The following is a 23,946-nucleotide window of genomic DNA, read 5'->3' on the forward strand; positions in this document are numbered from 1 at the left end:
TAGATTGGCAGAGTTTAAATATTCTCATATCATCAATCCAATAATAGAAATCCCTCAAAAATCATCTAGAAAGAAATTGCCATTTGAGTTTCAAGATTAAAAAGGATGTTTAACAGGTCAATCTCCAGAAAGCCTTATGATAAACAATGAAAAAAATATTAAACCATCATCTAATCATTACCATATCTCAATATCATCTAGGATTCCAAATATGAGGAATGCAAAATTATAAACACAGTTTCACTGTGCAAAGCTATGCATATGTTTGCCACATTTGAAACTTACTTCATTAGGCCTGAAGATGACTGGTTGCCAATGGTGTCAATATGCAGGGCAGACATGCTACGACCAATGGATGCAATATCCAGCAAGGAACTGAAGCGACTGGATTTGCTCTGGGAAATTAGTATTACTTAATAATTGCAGCAAAAACTTCAAAGCACAAAAAGCATGCTCAGCTAGAAATATACACAAAGAAACTACTGCCTTTCCATATATATGTATGTGTGGTCAACGATCACTTAGATATATGTTGCATACACATAGTGTTTTTAGAAATTAGTAAATGATAAGCTATCTCATTTTTATAAATGTAACCCTAAGGCAGACAAAAATTTCTTTCGCAAAAGCAGCAAACTGAAATAATTAGAACATGATTTCTCAAGAAAAATTGTTACAATACAACTTGACTTATATATATCACATATTATGGCCAAACTATTACCTTGGGGGCCCCGGCACTACTGCCACTGCCACCAGAATCATTGGAACCATATGACAACTTGCTTCCTTGCCTCCGTATCACTCCAGTATCTTGTGTACCAGGGCTTTTATCAGACTGTGTGTCTGCCTCCAGACCTTTAATGTACCATAAAGATCATGAATGTCTGATAATTGTTTCAAATCAACAACTTAAAAAAAAAAAAAGTACCATGCTGAGTATATCATTTTGTTATTTGGGGTTTTAAGATCAAATTTGTCCTTGATGTTTTTCTGGTTAACAGCCAGTGTACTCTGTGAAATCAGACATGTTTTGCTACAACTTCTGCAGAGATGCCCATTTTCTCTAAACATGAACATTTTTTTGACAGTCAAATAAAGAAAATAAATGGGACAGAGTAGGGGAATGAAATCATTTATCTAAAACCAATTTCCTTTTAGACTGCAGCACTACTTACTTGATTTATTCTCAGTCCTTGGACTGGACTTGAACTTGAAGACACTGTCACTGGCTGCTCTAGCTGGGCTAGCTGTCAATTTAAACATACCTTCTATAAAAAAAAATATTGTAGATTTAGATGTCAAACTCTGCCTAATGAAAGCTAGTTTAAAAGATTGCTCATTAATTATGCAAAACAGCACTGTCAGACCCTGAAATCTTCAACCTGCCCAATTATTTTGTGTAGAATACAAAGAACAAGCAAAGTGAAACTTTAAACATCCCTCTTTAAACTTCAGAAAGATGATGACTTAGCATCAAGCTAATACCCTAAATTCACAAATAATAAATTGAAACAAAAATGGAAAAAAAAAAGGAAATCACATTAAGACAAGTATGTCAGTATTTCTGTATGTTTTCCAGTAATTCCCACAAAACAGACTACTTACGAGGTTTGCTGCTTAAGGATCTCATAGAGGTCCCGTCTTCTCTACCCTGTCTGCCCCATGTGACAAATCTGCCAGCATCAGTCACAAGAGGAGACTCCAGATCCTGGTTTAATCTGAATGACATGATGTGAACTGTTTTATGCAGCATTTTGAAGGTTTATTAAATACTGGATCATGAACAAGCCAAATGTCTCTGTAAGCATAAATATAAATAAGCACACAAAATGGCACAATGTCAACAGCTGCCTACTTTTCTATTGCTAAAAGTCTATTTTCAAACATGAGAAGCTCTGACTACCTGTCTTGGCAACAGGTGGACATATGCACCTCTTCTGTATCGAGTTGTATAAGCGTCGCCCTTGCCTGGTTGACATAAAGAGGATGAGGTCCACATTTGCTCCGAGGCTCTTGACAACAGCTGCCTGCTTCTAGTAGAGTAGCAAGCAAGAAATGTTTCTGAAATCAAACAAAAGGATAGATACACAGAGTCCAGTCTCCTACACAGCAAAAAGTATTCAGTGAACAATTTAAGAAACATGACACAGTGTATCAGTTTTCTAAAAGAAAAATGTTATGTAAAAGCCCTAGGTAGTTGCAGTTCTTGTAAATATAAGCTCCATATGCATGATTTATTTTTAATACACTGATGGCATCAATACATGTGCATTTGTCTTGTCTGATCTACTAGAATGTATTCAAAAATGTACGAGATCAAGGTTGAAGACAAACAACCATCTACAAAATAACTCTATTTAGGCTTTCAAGAGCACTTATTAAAAACTTTGTTCCTTTTAGTCTCTATTACTATTGCATCAACTTGTTAATATTTAAAAACTAGACAGAGGAAGGAAGAGATCTGGAACCAAATTAGTGGGTGAAAGAAATGGAGGAGGTGCTGCTTGTCCATAAAGAAAGTCATTTAGACAAAAGCACAGCATCAAATGACATGAGGAAATGTAAAGTTCTTAAGACCAAATTGTGCAATCACCAAAACTTTCCAAGAACCCTCCTGGAGTGATTACAGAATAAACAGATGACATCTAGATTGAAAATACAAAGTAGTTCTCTGCTGTACTATAATGTTCTCTATTTAAGCAACAAACTCACCATGCCCACAATTAACATGAACCATCGACCCGAGTGTTCCTGATATCCTAGTGAACTACTGCCTGCAGCAACTGATGCACTCTGCTTGCGGCTAAGATGAACCTCCTGCCAAACCACCAGCTCGTCAAGAGGCTGGCGGGCTGCTAATGTCAGTAAGTAATGACATTGCAAGAAGCTCTCTACATCCTGCAGGTCTGAATCATGCAGATGGCTGCACACTAGGTAGTTCTGAAAAAAGCAGCAACAAAATCTTATCTATAAAAAATGAAAAGTTTTTTATTTTATGAAGTAACAAACTCTATTGATTGAGTGTATTTATAATAAAATTACTCCTTTGAAAAAAATTACCTTAAAATACAAAGAACAGCCCAGCACCAAGTATGATCGTCTTGAGTAGAGTTCATTATCTTCCTGTAAGATGATAATCACATATTTTCAATTTAGCAGGGTTATATATATATTTACAAAAAAGGAAAAATACACAAAGAAATAAAATACTCTTATTTTGTGCTTTAATAACCATAAAAGACAATTTCATGTGATTAAAGTTCATGTCTTGAAACAATCTTTTAAATGAGAACATGTTTTGTATTTTGGGTGGGTTTTTTTAAAATTTTATTTCACGAGAATGGGTGTAAGCAGTGAACACAGAAAGAAACAAATGCGAACAAATGAATCCACACAAAACTTACAAGGAAATCATCAAAGTCAACAGCTTCAAATTCACTGAGTATTTCATCACAAATGAGCTGCAAAATTTCAAATACAAACAAGGATTGGTATACCTTGCAAGTAATAACTAGTAAAAATAAAAACTGCTTCTGGACGTACCGTTAATCAACAGCTTAAAGACTGACACATCTAAATACTGCAAAAGGTGTCACTATAGTCTTCTGAGACAATTTGTTTCAACAATGAAAACATTTTGGCAAAAGAATACAATAAAGCCTTAATATCTGAATGTATGTGAGAACCAACAAGAAAAAAACAACCAGTCCATACCAATAATTACTCCATGTGACCTTTACACCTACAAACACATTCTCTGAATAATATAAAATATATTCATGAAAATAAAATATTAAAATTTAAAAATTCTTTTTTATATTATTTTATGTATTGGCAAAGCACCTTTAAGATACTTATGTGAACAGATAAGCATCTTCTCACTCGATTTTCTTCTGACAGCAGAAGCATGGGGGTTCCAACCAATGTGTGCAATGCAAGGTGTGAATAAGGGCCCTCATGAATGGTACCAACAGCAACACAACCATTGTCAGTCTTTACATCCTGCTGGCATAGCAGGTGGTGGAATAGGAGTGCAAACACTTGGTTCAGCTGCTCACAGTCTCCATTTCTGAATGCTCTTTAACAAAGTACAGCAACCAAAAAATATCCCAAAATGCCCAAAACTTACAACAATTCTTACAGGATTTTTTCCACTATAGTAAGCCTTCCATTGATTAAATTAACTCTAAACCATCTACAGAAAGAGAAGCTGGGAGTTTAAAATGTTTAAACATTAGGAGGAACATGAAACGTTAAAGTGTGACTAAACTCAAAATACAAAAGTTAAGTTTATTTCAGTCCTACATCGGAAATGTGATAAAATAATGATATGCAACATAAGATTTACTAAATAACACTTTAAAAGCATTAATAGAGCCTGAAATTACTATCCTGCAGTTTCATAACTCTGCAACCAAAACCATCCATCTCTAACCTCCCATCTAATGACAAAAGCAGGGTATGACATCATCAGCACTAGCCAAAGCCCAAAGCATAGTCTGCTAGCTGTGTTTTTGATAACCGCACAAAGCTGGACAAAATTTGTGTAGTTTTTGATTGTGGGACCAATTTAATTATCAAGACTGTATAAGGTTTAAATTTCCCAGGGAAAAAGGCCCTTTTGTTGATACCCTGCTTTCGTCATCTTCACTTCTGGTGCTAGTTTTTGGCAGGTACCAGAATATTGAAATTTCGATCAACATTATGGTTGATGAGTGAATCCTCGAGTAAAATAATTTATGCCATTCAACTCTCCACTTGATTCTTCATAGATATACTGACTTTGAAAAATGAGTATAGTCACACTTTAATTACCTGCCGTTTAGTAACTATCAAGAGCAACCAAATGGAGTAAATTACTAAATAGGTAAGCCACATTATTCCACTTTAACCTTCACTTACCTGTCAACATTGCCAAACACAGTGCACAGCATTCTCCTAACTTTGTTCTTGATACAATGTAATAAAGACAGGGGAACCCTGAAAAAAGTGAAATAATTATTACCACGCAGACACCAATATTTACTCATATGAGAAAAGTTTAGCCAATGCAGATTGCAAATTATTTCATCAAAGTCCATTAAGCTCTTCATCTTCAACAATTTGTCGGTCTTAATTTGCAAACACAAAAACAAAACAAACAAAAATTTTTTTTTAAAAACCAGTAGCAGAAACCATATATATCACTTGCAAACAGCAAGTTGCTCCAACATCCCATAAAGCGATTCTCAGCCAACACTCCATTTGGCCACTTTAGCTAAATAATGCTGAGACCGTTAAAATCTTCACCTCTGTGCTTCAGCTGTAAGAACAAACACATCACGACCTTGTTGATGATACACCACATTTACTTGCTGAGTACCAATCTGAAGACATGAACTGAAAAGAAAATTCACAGAGATCACGTCCATGAATATTCCTTCAAAATTCACAAGTATGCACCCACACAAATGCTAATACACCATGCTAGAGACCACCATGGTACTGGTGATATGAAAAAAAGTGAAGTTAGTTGATACAACCTTTCAGTCATTATGGAGTGAGATGTTAGAGCCTACACTTTTTTTTCAGGGCCAGCTTTTTCTGTGAGGTGGAACCAATCTTTTCTCTCTTGCTGCCTTCTTCAACCCTTCTTCAACCTATTCAATAACTGAATCAAGTGGGGCTAGTATGTTGCACCACAAAACTATCAGAATAGCTAGTGCTTGCCTCTTGCCTCTGATACTGGTGCTCTATCAACTTGACTGCACACTTCTCCAGGTACCGAAAAAATGTCAATGTACTACTGCTTCTCTTATGCGAATTTACAGAAAAACTAAAACCACTGACCACTCCTACTAGTTATACTAGTAGCCCATAACCTCTAACAATGTTAACTCAAACACCCCACCCCAGGAGCTGAACTTGCCTACATCACTTGAAGAATACACTAGTAAAGTATCACAGCAACAGGTTTCCTCATCTTTAAGACCAAAATCATATATAACAGAGTTTTACATACTACTTTAAATTTGAGGTATATTTTTTATGTTTGTGGCACAGTATTATTGTTACAGATCATTTCTTAGTATTTTGTTAATTATAGTTTGTTGCTGTGTAAAAAAGAATGCTGGTGTACTATATCACTTAGTATTTGGCTCCTCTAGTCTTTTCACCTGAAGAATGAAAATTCACCTAAAAATAAAATTCAGCTTGGAATTGTTACTAACCTCTTAGCACCAGAACACACAATATCTTGAAGGGAAGAACTCAGTGTCAAGAAGACCCCACGAATTGCTGTTAATGTCTCTTCTTGTGGTGGAAAGCAATAAACAATATCATCCTGCCAAAATAGAAAGCGCAATAAAGACACTAAGGCAGATTTCAATCCAACAGATTGAAGAGTAATTGCACAAGACTGCTTTCTCTGAGCCTGAAATAAGATTCCAGCTACATCCCTCAAGACGAGGTAAATAAAGCTAGCTTTTAAAAATCATTTACAGCATTAATATCTGAGAAAAAGATGATTTTTACATAATTATTGCTAAGAAATTCTACCATATATCTTAGCTTCTTTTTAAGTACCTATATGCATATGCATTCCTGCAGCCACACTGACCTGGGCAGATGTTTCATTATCTGAAGAAGGTAATGTCAAATACATGGCAGCACAAAGATGTTGCAAAAGCTGCTGCTGTATTGCATGAATGTCACAGCCTGTGACTCGAGCACATAGGTTGTAGTATGCAGGCTGACGAGACACTCCATTAATGTTGCTAGAGGAACTGCACGATGTTGGACCAATGATTTTTGGTACTTGAAAAGTTAGTTTTACCTGAAGCAATTTAGTGAGGAAAAAAAAAACCATGCACACAATCATTCAAGCAAGCACATGCATACACCCACCCATACACGCACAATCTGTCACAGATGCCTATGCAAAATCAACACTTCTCCAAAGACATAGCTGTAAACAATACTGTAAATGTTAAAAAAAAATGGTGATAAAGATGAAAAAAAATCAACAATAGATTAGTTGCTCTAAATCTGTGTTTGACCTGACTTCTGATATGTTAATGGGTAACAGGGAAAACTCAGACCATTTTTTACTATGTGTTCATTTCTGAAAGGTTGTTTTTTTAAGCAAGACAGTGCTACAATTGAAACTTTTTAAACAGAAGATTGCAAAATCTTTTAGTAAATATTTACAAATTAATGCAGATAATAAATTTTGTAAGTTATTACTAAAGAATAAAAAGGAGAGGGTCTAAGGTAGACATTATAAATATCCTGCATGATTACCCACTTACAGTTCAGTAAGTAAAAGTTCCGAGGGAAATGATGCTGATAGCATTCCTTCAGAACTGATCATGTCTAGTGCAAGGCATATGGAATGTCTACTTTAGACCCTCTCTTTTTTTCTTATTTTATTTTAAGGTTTCGCAATCTGACTTAATCCAGCTTAACAAGTGAACATAGAAAAAAAACAGAATTTCAAGTAACTGCACATTCATTAAAAGATCACATTTTTTTTTTAAATATGCCTTTACCTCTTTCTTAACAGTCTGGACAAGATGAAGAAGATTTGACCACGTGACCTCTTGACCATTTATATGTACAAGCATATCTCCTAAACAAAACACATGATGTAAATTGTAATGTTTAGATACAAATGTCTTATCACATTAACAATTGGGATATAAGCATCATTATAACTAATTTAAACTCCATAATAAAGATGACAGTTACCTTCTTTTCAAATACAGATCTAAAAATTAATGAAAATGGAACAAACTATACCTCTATGAATCCTCTCCGACCTGTCAGCTGCTGACCCAGGAACTATGCTCTGAACTACTATTTTCCTTTCCTTTTGATTGTGGCACTGACCATTCATACCAGTATATGTTCCTGTCTCACTGGTTGGTCGTTGATTGTAACGGCATAAAACAATACCAAAAAGCAGCTCAAACAATTCAGCTCCACTTGCTCTCTCTTTGCCATTTCCCAAATCAAATGTTCTTTTTGACAAATCTGGTATCAGAGAAATGTCCTTAAGTTGTCTCCCATTTTGCCGCTGCTGTTTCTGAGGCTGTTCAGAGTTTGTTTTGTCAACATCATTACAGTTTGTCATATTATTTGTGGCGTCAAAGGGAGTGCCATTCTCCCATAACAAAGCTCTCGAGTTATTTTCCTTTCCAACTTTACATTCTGATATACCCTTTGTTGTCTGAATGGTGTTTCTGAAGTTTCCATGATATATAATCTCTTTGTCATTTGTTCTTTCCTTTCTGTTTTGCCGTAACTGTTCACTTTTAATATGTGTTTCAGCTTGTGTCTGCACCAATTTTCCTTCATATTCTTCAACTGCTTTGGTTTGTGATAAGTCTGTAAAAGGAAAAGCACCATTGCTATTTTGCACACCAGCTTGGCAAAGCAGACCATTAACTCCAGAATGTGCTGCTGATGTAATCCTGGAGGCATGATAGTCTGATGAAGAATATTCCTTAATTCCAGACTTGGAACCTGCATCAATGTAGAACAGGTCTCCTTGGTCTTGTAGTACATGGCGAGTCCACCTTGGCTCTAATTTGCTTTAAAAATAACAGAAAAAAATTAAATAGAAACAATTTAACGACTCCATCTCCCTAATATATCAACAGTTCCTGACACTGTGACAAAAATAAATGCTGTAATGTGTATACAAAAGTGGAAGTGATATACACAAGTCATTTGCACACATTTCTAAACAAGATATTTACATTTCTAGTGAAAATCTTCTTTCGTGTGTAACTGAATATTTTATATTTAATGTACTTTATTATCAAATGAAATGTAATGAATGCAATCATTAGTCTCACATTTTGCTTTAAAATCAAAAGAATATTTTATTAGACTTTTGATTTTATTAGCATTTAAATTTTCTAAACTCGGGATTTTGTCTGCAACAAAATTATACGTCTAATCTAATACGTGATATTTTATGCGTAAGACTACCAAAACTTATGGAAGTCAGAGGTCTTACAGAGGTCTTTCGTTTTCCGAGCCTGGATCGGTACCTTGTACAATCACATCTGGTGGACTAGGGGATTGACTACGTACTTTCAAATTTCCATCTCTTTTTCTATAAACTTCTTGCTCTTTGTCGGGATCATAGAAGGGTTTCAGTGACGGAAAATGCGCCATATCCTCCTACTATGACTTATCAAAGTTTGTTTCATAGTGATAGAAGGTGTTGTCAATCGCCATCTTGTTTACATCCGGGAGCTAACCTAAGAAACGCAACAAAACCACAGAAGAGGTTTTGCAAGGGAAGTAATCTCGCTAACTGAAGCAGTTGGCACCAGTTTTGTCCCCGTTTTCCGGGTACAGTCATTTCTTTCGGACTACGCTACTGCAGTAGTTCCCACCACCACCACCAGGCTCATGTCTCCGGAGTGGTTCAAAAAATTCCGATCACCGTAATAATAGTCTTGAGTTCACTGAGTCTTCTGAGATGTGTCCGACTTGCTCAACAAACAAATGTAGACTCCCTTGAAAAACGTTTTATTCTCCTTTTGACAAAGTGTAGTTTTTTCATGCTTGTGTGCATGATTATATCTTTTTTCTGCTTGGTATTTCTCCATTTTTCCATGTTTCCGTATAATGTATTTCTTTGCCATGCATTTGAATGTGTGCTATGAGCCTCTTATTAATTAAAGTCTTTATATTGAGATGTTTTGTGCAAAGCGCAATTAATTGTGCCCTTGGAATTGCGCTATACTGTATAACTGCATAAAATCTGCATTATTATTATTTCGTAGTGGACTAAAATGCTTTATTTGTGTAATAGTTGCCTATGATGAAACTTGTTATTAAGGTGTGTACTTTATCAGCAGTTTGATTCTACTTTTCACAAAATCAGTTTCCGTAATTGTAGTTAGTTCGAAATTTCCTTCAAACGACGAGACAGTATCAGAGAAAGCCGAGTAGAACGGTCCCAGGGAACGGCAGCTCGACACCAAATACAAAACAGGACGCAGAGGGAGTGTAGACAAACACACTACTTTTTCTGTCTTGTAAAAAAAAACTTTTTACTCAAACTACTGAAGGCTTAAAAGAATAAAGTGGAGAGGCGAACTCATACACTGACGCACACGCACGCTCTCATTCTCTCTTCCTCCGCCCTCCTCTCTCTCGATCCACCTTACTTCTGGGAACAGCCTTCCTTCACACTTCCAACAAACGGAATCCAATCTATACCAATTCAAAGCAGGACTTCTAAAACATTTATAGTAAATCCTTTGATTGCCTGCAGAGCCCCACACTCAACATCAATTACTAACGATTAAAGGATATATACACATACTGTATACCTATTACTTATTTATTAGTCAAAAAATAAATTCTCATTTATTAGAGACATCAACCCTCCACGTACTTTGATCATAATAGTTTAATTTCCCTATTATTGTGTTGTAGTGCCTTTTCTAATGTAGTTCTTCATTTTGTTCCCCATAGATCGAGGGCTAGATGTAAAAAATAAATAACTTTTGCTTATTCTGTTACCCTCGTAAATAAAGATTTATCGTGTCTCTTTCTCGATAGAAGATAGAAAGAGATAGAAATTAGACGACCACAATTGATGTATAGCTGTATCACATAAGCAGTCACTCACTCACTCCCCTCCCCACCCCACACACACACACACACATACACACATACACACACGTGTTCAGACCGACCTGCAAGATAGAATGGTGCGCAGACAGTCGAAGTCCCGGTGTCGACTAGCCTTTCGACAGCGTGAGATCGGCGTAGTGACACCAAACATGCTTCCCTCATTCCTGAAGCAGCGCCTCTCACCTCCATGCGCCTCCTGGTGTCAGCACTGTCGCCGTCCGTGCTGCTGCCGGCTACAACGATAAAGCGTTTGTCGACACGCACGTGGCGCACTCAACGAGATACGGGTCTCTTGAACCCTCGACACTGCAATCGCAGACTTAATGATCATCTATTTAGGCCAACCTGAGTAGTTCTTTTGTTGGCAATGTTAACTTTATAAGTACTTAAGATATGCATATTGCAACTGGTTAATCTTTTTTAAACTTTTGTGTCTGGCACACCGTCGTTCCTCACACTTAGAGAAAGAAACCATCAAACATGATTTGGTATCCACGTAACTGTAGCCATATAAATAAATCAATGGTTTTAACATCGTTGCTTTAAACAAATTAAGGTTCCCACCCTAAATAAATTTGGCTAGTGCTAAAGTTGACTAATTTACTGTGCTACCTGGCTCAGCTTTGGAAGATAAAGAACAAACCGTAAACGAGTATTTATATTGATTAATTGTTAAACAACAGCACAACTCTTTCTCTGAAGATCCTACGCAAGATGCTTTAATGATTAATTCGACTCAAGCAAATGCTTAAATAATGTTATTTGCAAACAGTAACTATTTATCATCAACTGTTGACCTCTACCTGTCTCCGATGATCACCGATATCGAGGAACTGTACTAGAACTGTACTAACCTTTATGATCAAATGACTGACATAGGTACTTGGCAGAAACTATCAGACAAACTTTTCGAAGCTGATGATAATATAAATTAAGCTGCTCTACTTTCTTTTAAACTGGAGGACTTCAAATTTAAGCGTTAGAAAAGGTGAGTTGAACAAAAGAAAGAAACGCACATTCACATAGTGGTCGAGGGTCGAGGGTGTAGCTGCAGCCTTGAAACAAAGAGCAGACGACAGGTTGTCAAGACGTGGACACAAAGCGCCCTCTATCAGCAGTGCCGTCCAGTCAACACGGGGCACAAGCCGCCGCAGTCCGCCACACCAACTACCAAGTGGTTATGTTTGTAGCAAAACATCAGCCCCGGCGCCCTTAACCCAGAGCCAACGCACAAAATTTGTCAACAAATAACATCACATGAGTGTCGTTCATTGCATTCTTCGACTTGATTGACGAAGAGGGTGGCTGCAAATTTTGTTTAATGGGAGGTGGTGTTAACTTGCACAGGCCACAAATTGATGATGAGGAGGATTAATGATGTGACAAACCTTTGTGACAATTTCTCTTCAGCATTTGACTTTTTTTCCTATGGTTAGCCAAACAAGCATGCAACTGTTTAAATACCAAAATCCAGATCGACAAACGGACACTACCAAAATAATGCAGGTACGAAGGAAAAGATGCTCGGTGGGGCTGTCACACACTACCACATTTACAGCCTTAGAAGGTTAATGATGGGTGCAGTTGACATGACAGTTCTCTGGCATCACGCTCATTATTGTCAATGAGTACATCCATACGACTTGCTGACCGTGACGACGACGGTCACGCTCTGTCAAAGTCGTTCTTGCGAGCGCGCGCCACATGCAAGACGAGGCTCTGAGGACGAGGGGGGCCAGTGGGTGCGGGGCCGGCGCGAGGCAAGACTGCAGGGCGGAGAAGATGTGTGTCTGGGATGTTGACCACCTCGCCGGTAATGCTCGGCCAAACAGGCCGCCATAATCAGCCCCTGCAGTGCAAGCACGCCTCTGGCAAAAGCTAAATCTGCGCGTCAACATGCATGTGGGTTTCGGATATGCACGCGAGTTTTCTCAAGTTTTGCCTCTGTCTTAGCCTGGAATGCGTCGTGCAATGGTGTATCTTCTTTTTAGTTACTGGAAAACTTGCTCTGCTTTCATGACACGATATCTCTTTCTCTCTCACACACACACACACACAGAACGAAATCAAAGCGCCTCACACCTGAAATTTCAGGTACGTGCTTCAGAGCTGATGTCATAAGCTTCAGGAGCCAAGATTGGATTAGGAATCAAGATGACAGTAAAGACACTGGCAAGCCAAGCTCTTTCCCGGAATTTGACGTCAGCTTAGAGAAGGGAACGTGCAAAGCCAGCACGATCAGGCCTGGAAGTAATCTCTGACCCTCAGAAGCTTTGCTTCTAAAAAAATTGCAACCTTGATTTCAAAGAAAAGACAGATTCTTCTCTTTTTTCGGTATTCTTTGAGCGAGTGCTTGTACCTGGGAAACAGTCATGGGAACTAAAAAAAAAAAATTACAAAAATACCAGCACGAGGTCAAGTAAAAAAAAAAAAAACAACCCCAGACTAGCCTTTATAACCGAAATCCTAGTTATAACTGACTTCTTGGAAGACCAGCTTCATTTGATTGGAAACTTTGTACTTTACGCCTTCCAGTGAAAGCACTGCTATGAAAAGTGAAGTGGTTTGAGCATTGAAATATTGTTAACTTCCTTAATGCACTCAGAACAAGAAGATAAAAAGCTATCTGTAAGTTGCTTCTTTTTTTTTTCTCTCTCTTTTTTTTTTTTTTTTTTTTTGTGGGAGAGGGAGAATAATGACACCTCGTTCTACCCACTTCAAAACAATAAGCGAAATACACGCTTAAAAACATGTCTGTATGCTAACTATATAACACAAACCCACCATAATCAGATGTTAAAATAATAGGGCTTAATTTAAAAAATAGCAGAAAAGAGAGACGGGTAAAATACTTAGTTCTGTCCGTATTTGGGTTCAGAGAAGAAGCAATGTCTGCTGTCTGACCCGTGGCCCGAACAGGAGTGTAACGAAGCACACAAAGGAGACTGGCTTGGGTGGTAAGGCGGGTAGCAGACGGGTGTGCTGGAGAGAGGCCGTGAAGACAACGGTAGGAAGTGGGCAAAAAAGGACGACCTCTACTTGTTAGAAAGTGATGTGATTGTCTTAAGACAGTGGTTCTTAGCCGGGGTTCGATCGAACCCTAGGGGTTCGGTGAGTCGGTCTCAGGGGTTCGGCGGAGCCTCGGCCACGGAGGTCAAGACACACCCGCAATTCGTGATGACACTAAAAGAAGGGTTCGGTGAATGTGCATATGAAACTTGTGGGTTCGGTACCTCAAACAAGGTTAAGAACCACTGTCTTAAGATTATCTTTTATGTCCAGGGACTTTCGAAAAGACAACGAAGAGCAGGGGAGAGGACTTTTTTAGGACCAGACAGGTACGAACCAGAAGCTAAGTCTTCTAACTGCATGTAGTTTTGAACCAGAAACAATGTTGTCTTCCAGCTTCACATTCCTATGAGTCAAATGTAATTCTAGATCCTCTAATTGCAAAAGGTGTGTGTGTGTGCACGCGCGCGCCATACGCTCAAAAACTTAGATAGAAAAAAGAAAAATATCATGGTTATTCGTCTGTTAGAAAACCTCTCAGTAATTCGTATCTCAGAAAGCATCTTAGTAATTCTCACACACGAACACCTCTAGTGTCCTCAACCAGAGATCACGATGTGCACAAGCAGCACGTGTTCCCAAGTATCTGACTCTTGGAAATGTCACATCAAATGTTTGACGCTGGTGAGATTTCCCTCCTGATTTCCCCCAGTCAAGACAAACACAGCCTGGTCCACTGCAAACAGATAAAGCGAAAACTAAGATCTGACAGAGCTGATTGTCTATGATACGGCTCGAGGAGCAAAGAGAGAATGACAGCGTCACTAGCCTGGAGGTGTCGAGGGCCTGAAGTGGTCCTCTCAAACACGACAAAACTATCCACCACGAAGGTCCTCATTGCCAAACTGTCTTGAGAAAATCTCGTTTCGCGTAAAACACACACACACACAATCCCACTTTTCACTGCCACCTGCAGCCTTAAGTCAACAAAATGTATTTATCGACTGGGGACATCGATCTAATCTTGTAAGCCACGAAATAATTCCGTACCTCATAGCTGTCAGCTGACTGTCACGTGGGATCACTAACCCTCACAATGCAACATCAAGAAAATTAAAACATACTGAGATGAACAATGAGACAATAATGAATAAACAAGGTCTAGTCATTTTTTTAAGAATCAGTGTCTGCATATAGCAGTGAGTACTGCTTACAACTTCCCGAAACTAACGTCTGCAGGTTCCCCAAGACATGAACAAGCTCGTCATCGTGCCAGTTTGATATCAAACGGAAATGTTTTCGTGGATTAGACTGGAGTTAAGATACGCTTATTGAAGCTTAGTTGAGTGCCACAACATCCTTTTTTGCCAATCATTTGCAGCTTGACAATGTGGCCAACTTTTGATCTGCTGCGGATCACTCCAGAAGAAAACGCTCCACCAGGCATTAAGAGCACACCTGTCCGGCTAGGTATCCGCCAAAGAATGCGGCGTTGCCTCAAAGGAAACAGCTCTGCTGTTTGTCTTGGTTTGTTTAGGGATTTGGTCAATGACACGTTGGTACTAATCCTGTGATACAAGATTTTCCTGCACTGCCTCTAAGGTGTTGCGGTTTCGAGTGCAAGGGGCCACATTCTTCCCGGCACTTGTAGATGATAAGTTAAAAAAATGTTCGCCTTAAATACTCGTCTTCTAGACCTGACGGCCGCATACATGCCGAAGCTTTATGTGTTAAAGAATACCCCTGGTCTAAAATTATTTTCAAATGATGAGTTCATTACAAGATACTGATTCCCATAACCTGAGTTAACAGTTCTGTTTCTTTCACCTGCGTTTGGGAAGAGGGCAAAAGTGCCTGGGATGTGGCTTCCAATAACCTCAGAAGTGAATCTGAGTCAATTTTACTCCTCTCTCTCTCATCACACACACGCAAGCATAATAAATAAAAGAAACAATCGCAGTGCACTTCTGTAACAAAGTAATAAGGCTCTATTTTTTTTTTATTTTTTTTTTTTTACTTGTAAAGAACTCTTAACAATTCCATCAGTTGTAAGCAGCTTCGAGCTTATACTTGACTCGGGTATGCCTTTAATGGACATGTTCATCTGCTGCTTGGTGACCCTAGCGCAGACGAAGTAGTGTGCTAGATATCGCAATCCAAACAGGACTGATCCGTTTAAAAAGGGAAGTGATACTGCACGAACGAACGAGTAAAATGGATTCCTTGTGTTTGTTGCATTCGTTCTTTCTCTACGGAACTCGTATGTAAACATAACCACAACAATGCCTGCATAAAATGCTAGCAACCCATTAAAAAAAAATGTAGACATTTCATTGAAATCAAAAAATTGTCGAGTAAAAGAAAATTAATCGTTTACGAAGAATGACTCAAAGACCTAGATACTGAACAAAATTAAATGCATTGAACAAAAAACCTTTGATGAGACTTCTTACATGAAAATACCAGTCTCCTTTGACCCATTAACACTATTGTCAGTGTTTTACTCGGGATGGCAGGGGATAAAAGGAGTAAGAAAATATATTCCAGACCTGTTTTCGGATGTATTTTGCATCAGTTGATGAGACTGAAACTCACGAAACGAAAGCTCTACGCATACGTTATACTAAAAACACTGTCAGGACATATTTGTATCATCTCCTGGCACAGTCTTCAACACTAAAATGGTCACCGACACTGTACAAAATCCTCCTACACACTGAAGAACAGTAGTGCAGTAGCAAAATATGAGTATTTATGTCCTCAGAGAGCATTGTGACCTACCTTCATGGCAAGTAGTCTCAGGAAACCCTCGTCAACAGACCACAGATGCCGGCTACCTCCTCCAAAGTGACGTCACAGCCTCGTTGTACAGCGACCGAACTGTCGAAACTGTTGTCTATCATTTCTGTTTCAGTGTGATGTTCATCAGCGCGCCACTGAATATTTCGACAGTTTCTTGTAGCTAAACCACAAACACTTCCAGACAAGCGTTTCCCTCAGCTCACGAAGTTTCCAGCAAACGATTTCCCAGAAGCACACGTCCAGCAACTCGCCAGCGCACGTTTGTCGTCTGCTCTCGTTACGGCGGTGAGAGCAAAGAGCACATAGTGTCGCCCGGCAGACGACAGAATGGCAGACGTGAATGAACACAAGGTGGCCCTTTCTGCACACTAGGCAGTGCAAAGTGGGCACTACGGACCCACCTACACCCTCTTTCAAAATGTCTTCTCGGCCATCCGCCGATACAGAGATGAACTTGATTTCAAGGCGGCGTTACATTGTGTCGCCCTTCGGTCGCTTGTTGAAGGCAAAGCAGTGAAGCGAGGGTTTGGCGGTGGCTTTGTGCAACCTGCTCTTCAGGTGAGCCAGGATGAGACTATTCTCTGTGGAAAAATACTAACTACAGAAGTAGCTAGCGCACATCATCATGTGATATAAAAGCAGGTATACTTGTGGAGGTCGTGTTATTGCAGCTTGATTCTAACTTGTGGTATCTGCTATATATACCGACCATAGTGTGACAGACCCATGCACCACTGTTCTTTGACTTTAACCAGACGGAGTTTCAAAGAATTAATTTACTATATATAAACCTCGGACGTTTGTTAAAAAAGAGAGAAAGGGGTGGGAGGGACCTTAATGGACCATTCCTGTTGGCGTGAACTCTGCAGTAACACTGCTCTTTGGGGCCCACCTCCCAACTCGAAGCAAAATAAATTTAGCAAAGACCGAAAGGTCGAGGGATTATGTAACACAAAACCATTGTTCAGATAGACCTTTTGGCTGGTTTGTTTCGGTTTTTTTCTTCTTCTTCTTCTTCTTCTTCTTCTTCTTCTTCTTCTTTTACGTGAATAGCGCACTGAAGTCTCTGTGCTTTCACCTGTCGATTTCTCATCACCAGGTGTTTCGGCTTAATTAAACACAACTTCTTTTCACTATTTTATATTTTGGAATCGTGGAGTTTGGCCAAATGTTACCTCTTCCACCACCATACCAGTTTCTTATGCTCTCTCTATCTTGGGTGAAAGTGCAAGATCATGCAGCTTATTATACTAAATGTGTATTATTATACTGAAGACAAATGTGGTGATTTTGGTCAGTCGGTTCCCACGATCTGACCAGAGAATAATTTTCTCTTATCCCTACATGTGTTTCATGGTACAAGAAACTGCATGATATTTTCAACAATTCATGGTTTCCTCAATGCCAGATTTAGCAATGACAGTTAAAGCAAATTATAAAGATAATAAACCTCTCTACAGTCTACCTAGATAATTTTTTTATTATTTTGCCATCATTACAGGATTATTACTTTTAGAAGTCGATGGTGCTGTAAAACATTGGAATACCATAATATTGATAAAAATTGAGACTGAAAGCACGTTTACACATTCAAGGGTGCATGCACGCACGTGCACACACTGACAGTCATCATTCGGTTCTTCCAAGCTGCTCGACTGCACCCTCTTCCTCCACCCTCTCGCCCCACCTCAATTTCACTCAATTATTCCCTTTGTACACTGGGTGTGAGGGTCTGCAAAGGTCACAGATTTGATCGGCCAACGAGGTGAGCAGCACGAATACAGTGAACCCGACATCGCAACACCAGCGAAAAAAGAGCAGGAAAAAGTTTGAACCTTCATTCAAGCGTATTTTGTCCTCTTTTCATAGTCTGTCTTCATGACGAGTTATTTGTACCGCTTCTGATTGACAGAAGGCCGCTTGCTGTACCTTCTGAAAAGCCGTGACGAAAGGGAAGGCATACCTGAGGGCTATTTACATGAAAAAAGCCGGTAACTCTTTGCCAGCAGCTTTTGTTGATCTATCGTTTCCGGTCTCCCATCACGTCCCCTGCGCTCATGGCTTACATTTTAGCAGATTCTTACAATATTTATGCCTGATTCAAATTCCAGACTTTTGACTCAGTGCACACCTTACACCACACGTGTACACTATACAAGCCACGGCGGTTATATACGAGACAAGGTTTTTCTTCCTTTCTTTCAGTAACAATAATACGGCTGACAATGAATTATCAGCTGGCTTTATGAATTTCATGGCTCAGCTGGTAGGGAGGAGGAATCTGTTCATGCGGGTTTTCTTTAGTCTTTTAATCTTTACTGTCTTGGATTGCTGAAGCCAAGATGATCTTACAAGAGATGTTAGTCAGTCGCCCCTTCACTGACACCGGGGTTGGGGTTGGGGGGGGGGGATGTACAGGACGACCAGTTCAGTCTTTGATGTTGGTGAGCCAGTTCTTCCTCTGACCACAGCGGAGTCCGCTATACTCTCCAAGGTACCTTGAAGTATATATATAGTTTTAGACAGGGTGTCGTGCCGGGTCACATGTCCACAGAAGACTAGCTTACATCGCTTGACTGTTGAAAGTAGAGGTTCCTGGTTTCCTACGAGTGTGACAATCTTGTTTCGTATAAAGTCGTTGGTTTTATGTTCTCTTTATGAGATCCGGAGCAGCCTCCTCAGGTACTTGATGTCGAATGCCGGGGTTCTCCTTCCCGTTTCGACGAGCAGAGTAGGATCGGAACTACCAGGGATTTGTACAGATAGTGAACCTGATCTTTTGGCTATGCCAGATCCTACCTAGTCTAGCCATTGCCGCTGTTGAAATGCGATTCTGATGCGGATATCTGACGTGGAGCTGCCGTCCATGGAGAGGATGGCCCCCAAGTACTCGAAGCTGCTTACCTCTTCCAGCTGTACCTTGTTTATATATATATTATAATATATATCTCTGCCATTAGTCATAACTTTGCTCTTTTCAGTGCTGGTCTCCATTACATATGCCTTTGAACTGTCTGTCAGTCTGTTGATGAATTCTTTTCAGTTCTTTGTTAGTGCCTGCTAACAGATAGATGTCGTCTGCAAAGCTCAGGTTGCAGATTGTCCTTTCACTAATGGAAATGAAAGTGCGATGATCGAGTAGAGTTTCTAGCATGATGTTCTCCAAGAAAATATTAAACAGCACTGGTGATAGTTTTCGTCATTGATGTACGAATGCTGGGTGTAAGCTAATATCCAGCAGTACTGTACTCTGAACTATTATATAGTGGTTCAATGCCTTAGCTCCCAGTTCCAGACTTTGCCAAATGCCTTTTTAAAGTCAATGAAGTTGTGGTAGAGGTCTCGTTGATGATGAAGATGCTTCTCTATAAGAATGCGACAGTTAAGATCTGTTCAGAGCTTAGAGATATTTGTATATCCGTCTCTTCAGCCGCCATAATCTTTCTTTTCTTTAAGTCCTGTTCTGTTTCTTACAAAAGATTCTTCGCTGCCCTCCCACCTTTTATGTAGATTGTAGAGTATGTCTTTCAAAGTTGATTTCTAATACAAGAAAACGATAACATTCAGGAGTATTTGGGCTACTGAATTACAGCTCTCGATTTGTGCATGTCAATGAGCTTGTAACACTCAAAAACTTGCAAAAAAAAAAACGGCCCAGGCCAAACATACCTTCTAAAGCTGCATCCTGAAGTAGCAGTTTAAACTGTCAACACATGGTGCGCACACATACGCGTGCGCCCACTCACACATGCACACTATTTATGCACACCACAACTAATGCTGATGCACGAAACATTCAAAAAAAAAGTCTACTCACTCCCAGGCTACCTTTGAGGCACAATAGTGGAGACAGAATTGTGGAGCTATGTAAAATGTGGCCTCTAGCTGTTTGGCTAATGTATATCACTCTACCAGTCTTTCCCAGTCATTTGCCGTAAGTTCCTATAGAGCTGACCTATGTTTTTATTTTGTCAACGAGTAATGAAATTCATCTGCTATAAAATGAAGCATAAATCTTCCAGTTCAAGTGTAATAATGCACTAAAATTATGCAACATATTATCAAGAGTAGACAATCTTGACATTCAGCAAAGGGTGTGAAATAGTGATAGTTGGCGGTAAAATGGTTTGTATGGCCCCCATAATAAAATAATAACAAATTCTGTGCACACATTAGCATTAGGTACTCTGTTTTTATGCAACAGAAAATATGTGCAAACATCAATAAAAAGTTGTAAAAAATTACCACCTGATTTATGTGTTGAGAATTTATTATTCAATTTGAAAAGCAAACAGGTTGTATCTTTATTAAAATGACAATGCAGCAAAAAGTTATGATAAACACAGAAGTTCCAATTTATGAAATAACACAAAACAGTATAGTGCAAACAGTTTGTACAAACACATGAGATTTATCACATGAGCATTTTGCAAGGCAAGAGCATTTTATGTTTTTAAAAAATGGCAAGCATTCATCATACCAAATCAATATTTCAAATGCTGTATGCATGTAGAAAAGGCCATGGTTAAGTCTGTTTGGTTGCCTTTTTCTTTGTATGCCCCACTCCCATTGTAATATCCAAACCCTGGTACAGTGGATAATTATGTAAATGAGCATGTGGATGTTACTGTACAAGCTCTACACCCTTATACACATCTCCACAAAAACAATTTGTTTTTTCGTCTGCACAGCAGCAGACAAGCGACAGATTATGTAAATAGAATGATGTTCTGTTGCCATTGCAGATACATTCTGTTGACAGTTTTTTTTTTATTACAGGCACCAAAATTCAAGCCATGACATGCAGAACCTATTCTTATTGCCAGTCCTTCATGCTATACTTACACATTGAAACTATCCTGCATCTCAGTCTTTGGGAAACTCAAGTGCAGGCGGATGGGTGACGGTCCCTAAGATGGATGATAGGATGAAAGGCGAGTCTTGTGACTGAGGCATATGTCTCTGCAGCAGAATTACCACTGTATTGGCTTTCTACGATCATATAAATTTTAATTGGAGGAAAAAAAGAGCTGTTCTTCTCATGTAAGACCACATACCTACCTCTGGCTGGTGCACAAGCCAGCATTAAGGAATAGTGTGACCTGCGAGATCCCACCTTTAAAAGCAGATTCCCTCAATTTTAAAATTCATGCATCCCAAGAATATGGATCTGAAATGCTTTTTCTCAAATACCTCAATGGAGGTGGCAATTTTTTTTTTTTAAAGCAGTTCCCAGATACAATGAACATATTCTGAACAGAATATATTCCTTATATGTAACTGAAAAAAAAAGGGGGAAGACCTGTGAAACTAAAGTCACTACCAGACTATCCCTGGCCAAAGACATATTCTTTTTTTTCAAGATATCTTTTATGCTGGATGACTAGAAATCGGAGACTGCAACATATTTGAAGTTAGCAATGTAACCATAAAGTCCACTAATCTGTGATCTGTCAGTCATCACATATTTTATATTTGCATCAAACAACATTTAAGGGACAAATTCCATTATTAGTCATAAATAAATGCTGAGATTAAAACTATGTCTCATATTACACAAACTATTATGAGCTGACAAAATGTTAGTAGATCTCTCCCTCATACACACATACATATACACAATTACATGCACATTTTTATTGTTCTGGACAGTCTTCAATTGTCTCAATCTTACATAATGATAGCACCTCTTCAGGCCTTCTGTTATATACAGACAAGCCTCTACAGTCATCAAATCATCTGACTACAGCACACTCGAGTCTGAAGTTTTTATCACAAGCTGCCCACGTGAAGAACTGACCACCATTCCTGTTGCACCTCCTCCACTACCACCAATAAGGCTGCTGCTACCGCTGCTGCAAGTGCTGGTTCCAGACACTGATGCTGATGCTGCATTTCCTGTAATCTGGACATTAATGTCCATCAGCTGAGCATAAAGATGACCCAGGTCTACATCCAATCTTGTCAGTGCAAACAAACCTGGAAACCAAAATTCAAATGAAATAAAACTTAGTTTAGGGAAAACAAAAGTGGCAATAATAAACAAAATGTTTTCTCTCTAATCTTGAAATTTGAAATAAAATGTTTATGATCTTCTGCTGTTTCTTTAAAACACCTTTTTTTCCTCAATGATGGTGCTACAAAATCTTCACTGTACTTTCTCAGAGATTGTGCAGCATTATTATCCCTTTTTTTTTCCTTTGGAGTAAATAATCTGTTGGGTTTTTTTTTCTCTAGCATGCTGCTACAATACATACCCTGTTTTTTCTCAGCCATGCTGCTACAGTAGATATTAAGTAGGGTCACTACATCATCCTCTGATGTCATGCCAAAAATGTCATTCTGCCACATAGATCTGGAAAACAAAATTTACTGACACAATGCTAGCTCCAGCTCTTCAATGCACATGGCCAAAGTAATAGTGAATAAGCCTTGATGTGAACCTCTGCTTAGATAGCAATATAAATAAATGTAGACCTATGTTATGTAAGTGTATGGATGCAAAGGAGCCCACATGATGTCTTTATTTACTCAATGGGCCTGCGTAACATCTATCCACCATCTCAGCAAGAGGCAGACTCATCAACAACTCACACTTCACTGATGAGATTAGTGACAGCATCAATAAACTACAAGAATTTAATGGCAGATTCATCACAAGCACAAACACGCAAGAACAAAACATGAGCACACAAAAAAATCATGGCTCACAGCATAACTGACACCTAGGCATCATGACCAGAATGTAAGGAAACTACACCCCTTTCAAACTACCTGTCAAAAATCTTCCAAGACAAGGAAGATCAACTAAAGAGGGAAGGACTGGAGGTGCTAAGGCAACAGCAGAAATGACCAAATTTAACAGAATACAGAGAAGCAACAACATCAGTCACAAAGATCAAGAAAACATCTTCAGCCTGATTTGACTGATTGTTTTACACATGGGATAGATGATATAGAATATGAATGATAAACTTTTATGTGATTCTTTTACTCTTTTTAACACGTGGTCTGCTATTTTCAATTGGCAGCTTTTAAATCTTTGCAGACACGCTGTCCTTGCTCATATGCAAAAACAAGAGTATAATACAGGATACTTCTGATCAACAACACAAGTCATAAAGGAAAAATACCGCTGTATGCTTTCTGCTGACCTGAATGATCGTAGAATGTGGATGGCTTGCAGTTGCTGATGAGAGGTGAGGTACTCAGTGAGGCTGGCCACAGCATCTTCACGACTAAGCACTTTGCTGTCTACATTATAGGGAGAGGCCTGGCCAGATTCCAACTCTGCCATGGCCCCACATAGCTCCTGGCGCAGACCGGTTACCTGTGCTGATATATCTGTCACCTACAACCCAGAAACATGGTTTGGCCAAGACTGAATTCACTGATTTATTGTTTCTGCACAGAATTTTATCAGAAAGAAACAAGAAACCCTTTGTGTTAAAAAATAATGACTGATGAGAAAGAAGCTTGAGGAGCTAAGCA

General features: G+C 39.0%; 2 protein-coding genes across 14 annotated transcripts in view; both read right to left on the minus strand.

The window, feature by feature from the left end:
* Nucleotides 1-16,823, minus strand: part of LOC112559417 (protein inturned-like) — a 22,698-nt gene extending 5,875 nt beyond the window's left edge. The window contains exons 1-17 of one of the 4 annotated variants that reach the window (XM_025230665.1): nt 16,435-16,823; nt 10,707-10,877; nt 7,783-8,576; nt 7,533-7,612; nt 6,602-6,817; nt 6,213-6,325; nt 5,293-5,382; nt 4,906-4,983; nt 3,886-4,081; nt 3,408-3,464; nt 3,064-3,126; nt 2,716-2,943; nt 1,907-2,064; nt 1,609-1,721; nt 1,179-1,250; nt 725-858; nt 286-395 (exon numbers count right to left, since the gene is read on the minus strand). In XM_025230665.1, the coding sequence (XP_025086450.1) occupies nt 286-395; nt 725-858; nt 1,179-1,250; nt 1,609-1,721; nt 1,907-2,064; nt 2,716-2,943; nt 3,064-3,126; nt 3,408-3,464; nt 3,886-4,081; nt 4,906-4,983; nt 5,293-5,382; nt 6,213-6,325; nt 6,602-6,817; nt 7,533-7,612; nt 7,783-8,576; nt 10,707-10,795 (2,591 nt within the window). In that variant the 5' untranslated portion in view covers nt 10,796-10,877; nt 16,435-16,823. Of the gene's footprint in view, nt 1-285; nt 396-724; nt 859-1,178; nt 1,251-1,608; nt 1,722-1,906; nt 2,065-2,715; nt 2,944-3,063; nt 3,127-3,407; nt 3,465-3,885; nt 4,082-4,905; nt 4,984-5,292; nt 5,383-6,212; nt 6,326-6,601; nt 6,818-7,532; nt 7,613-7,782; nt 8,577-9,007; nt 9,262-10,706; nt 10,972-11,660; nt 12,031-16,434 lie in introns of those variants that run through there. The other 3 variants (XM_025230663.1, XM_025230664.1, XM_025230662.1) reach the window with 3 other exon arrangements.
* Nucleotides 16,824-20,400: 3,577 nt separating this feature from the next.
* Nucleotides 20,401-23,946, minus strand: part of LOC112559243 (protein furry homolog) — a 51,675-nt gene continuing 48,129 nt past the window's right edge. For all 10 annotated transcript variants that reach the window (XM_025230331.1, XM_025230326.1, XM_025230323.1 and 7 more), the window contains 3 exons: nt 23,610-23,806; nt 22,713-22,810; nt 20,401-22,434 (listed from right to left, as the gene is read on the minus strand). In XM_025230331.1, the coding sequence (XP_025086116.1) occupies nt 22,199-22,434; nt 22,713-22,810; nt 23,610-23,806 (531 nt within the window). In that variant the 3' untranslated portion in view covers nt 20,401-22,198. The remainder of the gene's footprint in view (nt 22,435-22,712; nt 22,811-23,609; nt 23,807-23,946) is intronic.

This window comes from Pomacea canaliculata, linkage group LG3 (assembly GCF_003073045.1).
Source record: "Pomacea canaliculata isolate SZHN2017 linkage group LG3, ASM307304v1, whole genome shotgun sequence".
Lineage (NCBI taxonomy): Eukaryota > Metazoa > Mollusca > Gastropoda > Architaenioglossa > Ampullariidae > Pomacea > Pomacea canaliculata.